The sequence below is a fragment of the Pseudophryne corroboree genome, chromosome 8 (genome assembly GCF_028390025.1).
Source record: "Pseudophryne corroboree isolate aPseCor3 chromosome 8, aPseCor3.hap2, whole genome shotgun sequence".
NCBI classification, from domain to species: Eukaryota; Metazoa; Chordata; class Amphibia; order Anura; family Myobatrachidae; genus Pseudophryne; species Pseudophryne corroboree.
The window spans coordinates 405,154,670-405,168,171 of NC_086451.1; the positions used below are offsets into that span (position 1 = coordinate 405,154,670).

The window sequence follows — 13,502 nt, forward strand, 5'->3', positions numbered from 1 at the left end:
TGCACAATTCTACTGGACATATAGTAAGATTTAACAATAGTGCTGTACATTCCCACCATGGCCCTAACTGTGTGGAGTTTGTATATTCTCCCAATGCTTGCATGATTTTCCTTTGGGTGCTCCAGTTTTCTCCCACAATCCAAAAATATACTGGTATGTTAATTGACGAAATTAACCCTAGTGTGAATGTGTGCGCGTGTACATGTGGTAGGGATTATAGATTGTAAACTCCACTGGGGCAGTGACTGATGTGAATAGCCAAATATTCTCTATAAAGCACTGCGGAATATGTGTGCACTATATAAATAACTGGTAATAAATAAATTCCAAACTGATTATTAGATAGATTCCCTTATGGTTGAAGGCTGTCACTCAGTCCCTCCATTAATGAATATCTAATAAACAAAAAAACTTAAATAAATAACAACACATGACACATGGACATGGTGTTTCAAAATATCAAATTTATTTTTGATAACTAATTGAATTATTAAAATTGTTAGTATGGTGGCAGTCGAAACACAACAGAAAACAAGACCATACTGTAACTAACATACTACAAATCAATCACCAGCCACCAATCCACAAAGCATACCAGAATTAGCGGAATCCAATTTCCTGGTCAGGACAATAATGGCCTAACACATCATCACTGGTTCCGGTATGAATGGTCGACAATGTTAAGGTTGACACTCATTAGGTCGACTACTATTGGTCGACATTGACATGGTCGACATGGACTAATAGTCAACACGTGAAAATGGTCGACGCATGGAAGGACGACACATGAAAATGTTTGACGTGAGTTTTTTTTTTACTTTTTTGTGTCGTTTTCTGCGTAAAGTGACGGGGAACCCCAATTAGTGCACCGCTTCACTCGCCATGCTTCGGGCAAGGTGCCTCACTCCGCTACCAGTGCGCTCGGCACAGATTACCGTTCCCAATCTTAGTCCACGTGGATCGTAAAGTATGAAAAAGTTCCAAAAAAGAAAAAGATGTGAAAAACTCATGTCGACCTTTTCATGTGTCGACCTTTCATGTGTCGACCTTTTTAACATGTTGACCATTTGTCCATGTCGGCCATGTCAATGTCGACCAATAGTGGTCGACCTAATGAGTGTCGACCTTAACATTGTCGACCATCTGAACGGATACCATCGTCACTTGTGGGGAGAGACATTTAACCAATATAACATACAAAATAGGCAAATATACATACATTGTTTCTGCCACCCACAAACTACAGGACAACACAAAGTAAATCACAGTGGGGAGGGAGGAAATTTCCAGAATACTGTACAAAGGTGATTTATGCAATCTGTGAACAGATGTACTAAAGCAGGCCTGGCCAACCTGTGGCTCTCCAGCTGTTGTGAAACTACAAGTCCCAGCATGCTTTGCCACAGTCTTTGCTATTAGGGAATGCTAAAACAGTGGCAAGGCATGCTGGGATGTGTAGTTTCACAACAGCTGGAGAGCCACAGGTTGGCCAGGCCTGTACTAAAGCCTAAAATCAGGTAAGAAAAAAAAAATCTGGGATTTTACCCATTAGAATCCTATGGGATTCTTTTTGTGATTTCCCCTGACAGGGATCCAATTGGATCACTTCAAGCACACCCAGCGGCCGCCGCTGCCCTCTGTGCATGTGCAGAGGGACTCCCGGGATTCAAACCCAGAAGTCCCGACATTGCAAAGGACAACTCTTATCAGGAGAGCATTCCTTTGTGACACTAATCACATATGCAAGTACATATGCCATAAGTATGTCCACGGTAAATGACGGGATGTACTGCATTGCATATTTAATACTTTGTACATCCCACCCCTACTTAACCCTTAAAAATCGCTGCCCCTCACACACAACAGGGAAAAACTGAAGCACTTCAAGCATCAGTCCCTAATTTCTTCAAGGGTAAGGAGGGGCGATGGGTGACTAATATCTTGATTTTGGGGGTTTAAAATGGTCTCAGGCTTACAGGTCAGCCTTATGCTTCATTACCCAGTGATACAGTACTGTATGTTTTTCTTGTGAGACTACTAATGATTTTGCAATTCATGCCAGTGTTTATAGAGCCACATTTCAGGTAACTCCCTTACATGTTTCATCATCTGTTGTCACTTGGAACCCATCAACATTGAAAAAAGTCCTCACTGGGAAGTGAAAAATTGGCATTTGCAGTGAGTTGATTAAATATCAATGGCTTTTACTGCAAAATGTGTTCATTTATTTACCACTGAATAGTATTATGCACAACGGTCAACAGAAATGCTTACAAGCTTGTAGATCATGTTTATGCCAAAAATCTCTCCGCTTGTGAGCTAGATTTAGGAGAAAAAACATTGTATTATCACTCATACTCAGGCTTTCTTGTGCGCCTCATAAATGTATGTGTTACCCAATCAGGAAGGAGGGGGTTGGGTAGCAAGGGGTTTAGGGGGTCATTCCGAGTTGTTCGCTCTTTTGACGATTTTCGTAACAGAGCGATTAATGTGAAAATGCGCATGCGCATGGTACGCAGCTAAGTATTTTAGCACAAAACTTAGTAGATTTACTCACGGCAGAACGAAGAATTTTCATCGTTGAAGTGATCGGAGTGTGATTGACAGGAAGTGGGTGTTTCTGGGCGGAAACTGACCGTTTTCTGGGAGTGTGCTGAAAAACGCAGGCGTGCCAGGATAAAACGTGGGAGTGTCTGGAGAAACGGGGGAGTGGCTGTCCGAACGCAGGGTGTGTTTGTGACGTCAAACCAGGAACTAAACGGCCTGAGCTGATCGCAGTGTAGGAGTAAGTCTCGAGCTACTCAGAAACTGCTAAGAATTTTCTATTCGCAATTCTGCTAATCTTTCGTTTGCAATTCTGCTAAGCGAAGATACACTCCCAGAGGGCGGCGGCTTAGCGTGTGCAATGCTGCTAAAATCTGCTAGCGAGCGAACAACTCAGAATCACCCCCTTAGTGTGGCCAGCAGGTTAGCCTCCTAATATTTGTTAGTGTTTAGCTGATTTGTAGTTTTAAGCTCTGCAATGCAACTATTATTTTTTGTGGGCTTCTCTTTCATCCCTTGTCAGGAATCTTTGGCAATTAACATTGTATTATTTTATGGCCTTATCTCTTCTCACTTGCTGCAAAACAGAGTCTTCTGACTCTTGGAAGGCCACGTTTAAAATGTAATTTTCTAAATCAATCAATCAATGAATTAATCAATTAATAAATCAATAAATCAATCAATCCTGCCTTCCACTACATACTCCACATCCATTTCCCTGTACTGCCCATGGGTCTCTTCTTGATTAATGAAAACATTCTTTCTATGGGGTCATATAGTCTATTAAACTGCCACTGCTGTGCAATAATGTTTCATAGCTGTGTTATATTCATTTAAACTGCTGTGTTTGTGCTGTTGCTCTGTTGCTTAGTTTAGCCAGCCAGCCTTTGGCCAATATAGGTGAAAAATATTGTGAGCTGTGCGGTGGTCATAATGTACTGGAGGTGACTGGAAATTAATGTTTTTTGAGGTTAATAATACTGTTTGGGGGAAAAAACGGCCCAAATTACATGATATTAGCTACTTTTATCAATGTAAAAAAAATGCAGATCCAAAACGAAAACACTTGATAGTGGTTTTGGCAAAACCAAAACACAATGATGAATTAGAACCAAAACCAACACCAAAACCAATGGGGGTCCATGAACATCTCTAATTTGTATATACTTTGTGCGTGTTTGATGTATTTACACTACCACTGGATATTTGTGCAGGGATAATGTGTGATAATCGGTGGAAGTGGTTACCAGTAATTAAGAGAAGTAAAATTCCCAAAGGTCCTTGGGGAGGACTGAAACATGAGATATTTATGATGCTCTGATAAACTTATTACAGTAAATTGCTTTAACACTAATCTGGTGTGTGCACCCCACTTTTCTATGCATACAGTATATATTATATACGCACACACATTATAAGTACCATAAATGTGACAAGTAATAACAAAACAAATAATATGACTAACTACACTCTTTACCTGCACCCCAAAATAAGTTAAGGCAGATAACCTGAACGTTCTGAGACCAGTTTAACAATTAACGAGAAATAAAAGCAATTTTGTACGGTTTGGGAAAGTTTCCCAGTCCAGATACATTTGGCGTAATGTCCAGTTCTTCCCGTGGCACAGGGGACTTCAGGTTAAAATTTTGCAGTACGGTGGTAAGGAAGAGGAACAGTTCCATTCGTACTAGGGGCTCTCCGAGGCAGATTCTCTTTCCTAAGAAGTGTGAGGATATAGCGGTAAATAGTCAAACAGTGTCACACACAATACTGTAACAACTCAATAGGGGATGTGAGAGCCTTACACTAGCACTCATTAATTTACAATGGAAAAAAACAAAGGCAAAGTCTTACTAAAATATATAAATTATTTAATCACAAATTTTACATTTCCTTATGTAGACATAATGTAATAATATAGTGCAACATCGATGTATTGTACACTATGACACTTAATTAGACTTATTTGGGTTCATTTGCAAATGTTGCCTTTAAGTGCAATTTTTGCACTAAGCCATAGTAATAGTCATAGCATAGTACAGTAAAAGCTGTTTCTTGTTGCGGTTTAGTGCAAAATGTGCACCAAAATGCAACATTAGTAAATCATCCATATGAGTTTTAATCTTTCCATTAAAGGATATACAACAATGATCACCACTCATTTTATTGTCAATCATATTAGATAGACTTAGGGTAACTGTGGTGCTGAATCTGAAAATATCGTTTTTTCCAGAAAACACTATAGACAGCACCGGTCAGCTGCTGTCCACGGCTGATCACTTATATACAGAGGGGGAATATTCTAAAATGATAGCGGAGTGTACACCTAGAATACTTGGGTGTCTCACTTTCTAGCATGTTTCAGTAGATTCTCATATGCATACACAGAGCCGTAACTACGTGTGTGCCTGGTGTGCCTGGCACACAGCGCAGTCGCCCCGAGGGTGCAACTGCCCGGATTCCAAGTCAGCAGCTTGTAATAAGTCAAATTGACTCATTACAAGCCGCCAATGTGTGTTGGAGGAGGAGAGGATGAGGAGCAGATCCCGGGCAGGAGAAAAGGAAGAGGAAGGAGGGGGAGGAGGGAGCCGCAGCAGCGCTATGTAATTAGTAGCGGCGCCGCTGCAGCTGTCCCTCTCCTTCCACATTGGCTGGCCGCCGCCGCTGTAGTGAATGCTGGGATGCACTTCCCTCATCCCTACATTCACAGTGGCGGTGGCGAGGGACAGCTCCGGAGTCCCCTCCCTCCTCCTCCTTCTTCCCTGCCTCTGGAGCTGCCAGCACCGAGGAGCTTGACTGCCTGAACCAGCGGAGAGATGGTAAGTATCAACTATTCTGTCTGTCTATCTATCTATCTATCTATCTATCTATCTATCTATCTATCTATCTATCTATCTATCCTGCCGTAACGTGTAAAAAGAGGGACGCTGTCTGCCGTAATGTGTAAAAAGGGGGACGTTGTCTGCCGTAATGTGTAAAAAGGGACACGCTGTCTGCCGTAATGTGTAAAAAGGGGGATGCTGTCTGCCGTAATGTGTAAAAAGGGGGATGTTGTCTACTGTAATGTGTAAAAAGGGGGACACTGTCTGCCGTAATGTGTAAAAAGGGGCTATACCTGCTGTAGTGACGCTAATGTTCGGCGTAATTTGAATAATGGAGACTACTGTGCACCATAATATGAATTGGTATTATTTTGTGGCCACACGCCTTCCCCATGAAGCCACGCCCCTATATAGTTTTTGCACGCCTATGATGCACACTGCCCCTACTTTACATAAAGGGGGGGTGCCAATGCCGTTTCTTGCACACAGCGCTAAAATGTCTAGTTACGGCACTGTGCACACGTGAACGGCCGATATATCGCGGGTCCGTCAGCCAGTGTATACAAACAATATGCCTGTGAATGACATTGTTCACAGACATATTGCGTCTATCCTGCAGCACACACGATGACCAATATATCTACCAATATATTGGTGCACCGCTGTGTGTGTACGGGCGGTGAGCCGACCCTCCATACAAATGTGCAGCAGCCGGCGGTGATTGACAGCTGAATTGGGTGGGCACATGTAAATCAATAGATCTGCAGATATATCTACTAGTGTGTACCCAGCATAAGTTCCCTATTAATTCAGGGTATCCATTATCTTAAGAACTAGAACCAATTTAATAAAACTACTTTCATTTTTAAATTCAGAAACCTACAAATATCATAAATTTGTAATATTTTTCTTTTTTGTGGGGGGGGGGGGGGGGGGGAGCTGTGTAATACTTCTCAAATGTTCTTCTAATGGATCTAAATCTCAGTAACTTCAACAAACTTAATGCCACATTAAGTTGGATCCTATTAGAATATATTGTATATTTGAAAATGTAATTAATTTGCTGCTTGAGTTGTGAAATGTAATATACAGTAAAAGCCGGCACACATGTTATTTATCGATGTATTTTATTGGGGTCAAAGGATCCCTTCTGTGCAGTTTTTATCTGTTGTCGGCCTGTGTGTAAATTGCAGCGTGGACCCAATAATTTCATTGAGGTGCAAAGTTCCTCTGATACAATCTTAGAGAACCAGATTTGTTTTATAAATCTAGAATCTATTTGCAAATTTACATTTTATATAATTTATAGCCTATGAATAGAGCTGGGATAATAACAGTCAATTTTTCTGCAGTGTGGTTGAGTAAAATGCTAAATTAGGTTATGGATGAACAGGTTGGAATGTACAGTATGCTAACACAGTATAAACATATAACACACTAGCTCATATTTACACAATAAACATATCACACACTAGCTCATAGTTACACAATAAGCTTCCAGGATAAATGCATAGTTTTACAGCAATCAATTTTTTGGTCAAATAACCTTACTGCAAACTGCTGTAAAAGGACCTGACGCATTTTGTCATGGTAACAGTACACACAAAATAAGAACACGTGTAATCCTGGTTGAGGGTTAAAGGGAGGAAAGGAGAAGATGTAATCCCTTCTTAAAAGGGTTAACAGAGATATCATAGCTACTGTAAATAAATATGTGGAAAGGAGTAATTTATGAGGTACAGGCACTTGAAAAGAAATATATGTAAGGAAAAAATATGTGTACAGTTTACGTGATCACACTGTAGTGGAGAGACAACTGAGCTACTGTATATATCTAATTATGTAAGGTAACTCCATCTATACACTGTACCCCTAAGTATGTGTATATTTGGCATATTTATTGACTGTGGCCATTTAATATGTAAAGAGGGAGAGCTCTCTCCAATAAACTGTACGGCTTGGGCCAGTAGTCATAGGAAAGGTCCAAAAGCTCAGGTACCCCCAGAACTGTTAAGGCCGCAAGGTCAGTGTCACAAGCCACCACTGATGGGAAATTGACCCCCTAGTGCCAAGATGTTAAAGGTTGCGTGCCTAGGGATGGCCATTGGTATGGTTACCATCGATGGCGATATAGCAAGTTGCCATCGATGGTTGGCAAATATGCTATGGATGACTATTGTTGGTTTCACCAACCCGTTGGCCAATCAGAACCTGGGGGAGGAACTTTGTGTGTGTCGGGGTATAGAAATGCTCTGTGTCCCATCACCTTGTAAAAAAAATAACAAAAAAAAACCAACATTTGGTTAAGCTGTGCCATCGATGGAGAGAAACCATCTGGTTCTCCCCCACCGATGGCAAAAGCATTCGACATTGCTAATAAACCATGAATGAATGATTATGAATCATCAGTGGTCGATGGCCATTCCTATACGTGCCACTGTTACCAGGGGTATAGAAGGTGGCTCCCTTGCTGCTGCTGTTCAGTCTGCCAATCTCTCCGTCCAGTGCTTACACCCTCCTGTACCCTGAACAGCCGAGCTGTAAACAAGGGCTGTAATCAGGTTTCCAGGCACAGCTTGATTACTTGTGGAAGCATAGGAGGTAGCTGAGGCAGAGCATATATACAGTACATATTTATTCAGACTGTAAATAATTGATGTTCCATTAATCTCTGCCAGCCAATATAATAACTGCATGATGCAACAGCAACACCTAGTGGGCAGGAGTAGTAAATGTGCGACTTTATTTCCTAGGATAGACTGGTTACTCTCCAGTTGCAACCACATGAAGTATCATGTGTAAGGAAATCTGCAGTTTCTTTTGGGAATACTGGTATTTAAAAAAAAAATTATTAAAGGGATAGCACATGCCACAGAAAGGTATGTGGCCACACAATTGTACGGGTATAGGGCAATGATGGGTAACAGGGAGATAGTAGGCAACTTGTCAGGCAGGGGTGACAGGGATCTAGTGGGTGACTGGAGAGGCCGGAGTGACAGGGAGCTAGTGGGTGACTAGTGAGGCAGGGGTGACAGGGAGACAGTAGGTGACTGAGGCAGGGGTGACAGGGAGACAGTGGGTGACTGAGGCAGAGGTGACAGGGAGACAGTGGGTGACTGAGGCAGAGGTGACATGGAGACAGTGGGTGACTGAGGCAGAGGTGACAGGGAGACAGTGGGTGACTGTGGCAGGGGTGGCAGGGAGACACTGGGTGACTGAGGCAGAGGTGACAAGGAGACAGTGGGTGACTGAGGTAGAGGTGACAGGGAGACAGTGGGTGACTGAGGCAGGGGTGACCGGGAGACAGTGGGTGACTGAGGCAGGGGTGACAGGGAGACAGTGGGTGACTGAGGCAGGGGTGACTGGGAGACACTGGGTGACTGAGGCAGAGGTGACAGGGAGACACTGGGTGACTGAGGCAGGGGTGACAGGGAGACAGTGGATGACTGAGGCAGGCGTGACAGGGAGACAGCGAGTGACAATACAGAATGAGAATGGTCTGGGACATGCTCATGTAAGCAGCTGTGTCCTGCTATGTGGAGGATGGCAGTGACTGTCAGCCAAGCAACAAAAACACCTAAAAAAGAACTGTCCTCTTCTGTGAGCTTGAGCATGGCAGGCTACAGGCCACCCGCTCAAAAATGTCTCCTCCACTTAGTCCACTCCAGGCTCCACTCGGCAGTGATGGCCATCCTGCCCAAGGCCAGTTTGCGCATACTGTAATGAGCGACGCAACATTATGTTTGCAGCACTATACAGAGGGGAGCCGCATCCGCAGCAGGCAGCAGCACTGACTAATAGAAGTCAGTGACACAGGCTGCATCAGCTGGCTCTCTATCGCGGTCAGAGCGCCCTCTATGTGCGCCGCCTTTCTCAGCTGCGTAGTTTGCTTATATATAGGGCTGACCCTGCCCATTGTGATCCTCATGGTGAATGCACATTTCATAGGGAGTTGTGCATTCCTGCTGCCTGACATGGCTGGTCAGCATTAGCTGCAGTGAGCTGGACACAGTCATAGAAACTATACGATATGACTATGGGGCTAATTCAGACCTGATCGCTCGCTAGCTATTTTTTTGCAGCGCTGCGATCAGATAGTCGCCACTTATAGGGGAGTGCATTTTTTCTTTGCAAGTGTCCGAACGCATGTGCAGCAGAGCGATGCAAAAAAGATTTGTGCAGTTTCTGAGTTGCCCAAAACTTACTCAGCCACTGCGATCACTTTAGCCTGTCCGGGCCCGGAATTGACATCAGACACCAGCCCTGCAAACGCTTGAACACGCCTACGTTTCCCCAACCACTCCCAGAAAACGGTCAGTTGCCACCCACAAATGCCTTCTTCCTGTCAATCTCCTTGCGATTGGCTGTGCGAACGGATTCTTCGTTAAATCCATCGCACAGCAACGATCCGCTTTGTACCCGATCAACGCGCCTGCGCGTTGCGGTGCATACGCATGCGCAGTTCTGACCTGATCGCAGCGCTGCGAAAAAACCTAGCGTGCGATCAGGTCTGAATTATCCCCTATATCTACTGCTTAGAAAAGGCTCACTTTAATTAGTGAATTTGCTTAAATAATTTCACTTTTAAATATCACAATTCTAGTTAGCATTTTATATAATATGATCAGCATATCATTTTGTCAATGACATTGCTGTGGCAGGACCCTCCTAAAATTACTTTATCAAATCATCAATCTTTATCTGCCCTATGGCCACTATGTTAAATAGATGTATCTTAAAGTGATCTGTTTTGTAGAAGAGTCACACATAAGGTGCTTACCTGCAGATAGAGGCATGAAGGCATTATTCTTCTGAAACTCTCCTTTCTCGTTGAGAAAATTTTCAGGCTTGAACTCTGTTGGGTACTTAAAACAGGATGGATCTTTCAGCACAGATGTCAGCATTGGGAGAACATCAGTATCCTGGAAGCATGAGATATTCAGAGAGTGCAAAAAAATACATTTAGAAACTGTACTATTGTGACACCACACCGCATTCTACCAGAAAGTACCCTTATTCCTCATGCATGTTTACATGGGGTACCTGATTATGGTTATGGGACCTTCTGGGATAACAAATAGGGGAAGGTATGTGTATGTGCCCTGCAGGGCTGTTTCTAGCCAATTTGGCTCCCAGTGCGAGATTTAAAAATGCGCCCCCCATGACATTAAAAAATGTGCTCCCCCCCCCCCCCCCCCCCACACACCTAGATGGGAGAAAAAAAACTTGCGTGCGCTCCCGGCAAGGGGGCGTGGGCTCATCTAAATGGGTGTGGCCTCATTTAAATGGGCATGGCCTTGTCTGAAAAGACTACCTCACAATCCAGTTTTTGACCCTGCTCCAACTCTGTACTCCACTCGGGGGGGGGGGGGGGGGGGGAGTTTCGCGGAGTGACGGGGTTGCGTCGTGATGTAACGACGCAACCTCGTGATTCCGTGAACCGTGAAACACCGCCCCCCGAACGGGTTACTCGGGGAGAAATAGGAGGGGGAAGCTGGGAGCAACAGTTAGTGCCGCGGCGGGCGCCCAGTGCGGTTGCACTGCTCGCCTGCCCCAAGAAACAGCCCTGGTGCCCTATACGAAGAGTTATAGCACTGGATGCAGCCTATTTATTAAAATAACCAAAACTGCATTGGTGACAGTGTGTTATGCCTATAGCCGTGCTGTGGCTATATTAGACAGTGGTGTCAGTGGACAATCAGTGCTAGCCAATTGCCATCCTCACTGGGGCCGGCGCGTGAGGAGAAAGTTCTGGACCCACCGCGCGCCGGCCTCCAGGTGTTCCCGGGGAGAGAGCATGGGAACTGACCGTTAAGAAGAAAAAAAAAAAACCTGCGTCATCTGAGCGGTAGAGAGAGCTCCGGCCGTGTGTGCTTCATCCGGACAGCGGGAGTGGAAGAAGGAGACGCGACCTCTGGCACCGTTACCCGGCATCGGCTCCCATGGGTGAAGAAGCGGCTTCCGGCCTGACAGAGGCAGGCCGGAGAGACGTAGCCCCTGCAGAGAGATAGGAGGGCTGTGTCTAGGCAGCCGATCCCCGCTGAGAGTCAAGGCGGGGCCGAAGTGGGTCCGGAGGCGGAGCTGCCTCCCAATAGCAAAGCTGATCCGTAATCGATTGCTGGAGGTGCGGCTTCCTGACAGCTGCCAAGCCAGGAGGTGGTGAATGGGCGGAGATCAGGTGGCCAACTCTCCCTGCTCACACACAGACAGCGGGAGAGGACAGGGAGATCCTCGCTCACCGGGCGTTGCAAGAGGGTGGACCTACCCCTCTCCCGGACACCAGGGGAGCAGCAGTGAATAGGCAGCAATCATCCCTCTGTAGGCAGCTAGCAGCCTACTAACAATGAGAGAAGGTCTGTAAATCAAGCACACACACCGCACTTTTCTTACACACTTCAGCAGAAGCCATAATAAACTCTGAGTAAAGAATAGGAGATAGATGGAGAGAGAATTGACTGCATAGGAAAGGAAAGAGTTAAACATCCTGTGAGGGGTGGACCTAGCTGTGAGGAAAGTACAGCCTTTGGAAAAAGGGGAGGGATAATATATATAGGGAATGCTAGGCCAGTTTGCTCTCTCTTGCTGCTGAATTGCCTTCCCGCCCTCCCGCCCTGTTGGTAGAGGTTCTAGCACGGAGTGCCTTGGCGTTGAATTGTTGGCTGGTTTTATCGTTGGCTATTTATTTGGCGGAAAAGAACGGCAGGTTGTAGTTTGTATTGTTAGCTGTAGTGATTTACAGTTTGGTGTGGTTTAGGTGCACTCACCTCCATCGACTTTTAGGGCCGCTCGACCACCCGTCCGGGGACAGCGGCAGGCACCCATCAGGGTGGGTAGTCACCGTGGGGGTATGAGTTGGGCACCTATTACCGATTTGATAGTTTGTATTTAAATTAGGATAGTTTTGAATTTTAACATTTTAAGGTTAGCGTCAGTTCAATAGAGCCGTTCTTTTTTCTGCCACCATATGCCGGCTGAATCGGCATGTTAACAAATTTTTCAATTACAGGTTTACTAATGGTTAGGGTACAATAAATAGCTAGCAAGTTTTCTGCCAAATTCAAGTCTCCGTGTCATTATTTCTTGGTATTAGAGGTAATGAATGCTTTACTTTGAATGAAGGGGTCCACCGAGTATCATTAGGATGTTTAAGACTTTGCCCAGCATCTCTCTACTGTGCATACCTCCAGTTTCTATAGAAGGACCGCAGTCCAACACGTCAGTTGTAAAGTTAGACAGCTCTAAATTATATTCTGACAGGCTAGTCAAGTACAGAGTCCCTAACGCGGAGAGCGTTACATAAGTAAATATCCAAAAGGAGATGTTGCCTTCACACAGATATCGGATCACCTTTTACATACTGTCAGATTTGGAAATAGACTAGTCTTCCCGCAGGAGCCGCCTTAGACACTAGGACGAACTGTATGGAGTAAAGAGCAATTAATTTCCTACTTCCATTGTACCCGGGCAAAGAACAATAAGAGAGCTCTCATTAGTAAAATAGTTAGCCGTGCACGTGCTTTAAGTGACTTCTTACCTTAATGACTTAAGCCGGTTTATTTATATACATTGGTTCAGGGTGGGGGAAAATTTACGGTATAAAGTGCTAGCTTTGCAGCCAATATTTATATTTTGTGAGTTAAGGTGTAGCTTATATTAGTTCATAGTCTATTTAACCAGGCTAACTAACGTACATAGGTTTAATGTATATAAAAAATCGTATTTAAATTAGTATTGAATTTTGTAAAGTTGTGCGAGATAGGTTAACTGTCTTACAGGAAAGAGACGCAGACGGAGAGAGTACCACAATCCCTCAGTTCCAGTGTAATAAAAACCTCTTGTGTCTGTTGAAAGATCTATTCCTACTTGAAATGATATAAGGCATGTCTTTTGAATGTGTTTAAACGTATTCGGATTCTACTGTTAAAGTTAATAACAGCGTGAAGACTACCGTCCCTCAATAAAGCAAACCTTTTGTTTTCCGAACTCCGGTGTGACGTATCAGAATCAAGCTCGTTTACTTAGCAAAGGGAAACTCGGCCGATACTAAGTTTATTACACTATGGTAATTAAATTAATTCATTTATACGACATACATAATTAAATGTATCTTGGAGAACCTGCCTAAAGCTTCTATGT

General features: G+C 44.1%; 1 protein-coding gene across 1 annotated transcript in view; it reads right to left on the minus strand.

The window, feature by feature from the left end:
• Positions 1-3,686: 3,686 nt before the first annotated feature.
• The window catches only part of LOC134949887 (cytochrome P450 2G1-like), a 100,226-nt gene continuing 90,410 nt past the window's right edge, over positions 3,687-13,502 (minus strand). The window contains exons 8-9 of the mRNA XM_063938584.1: positions 10,147-10,288; positions 3,687-4,261 (exon numbers count right to left, since the gene is read on the minus strand). Of these exons, the coding sequence (XP_063794654.1) occupies positions 4,080-4,261; positions 10,147-10,288 (324 nt within the window). The 3' untranslated portion in view covers positions 3,687-4,079. The remainder of the gene's footprint in view (positions 4,262-10,146; positions 10,289-13,502) is intronic.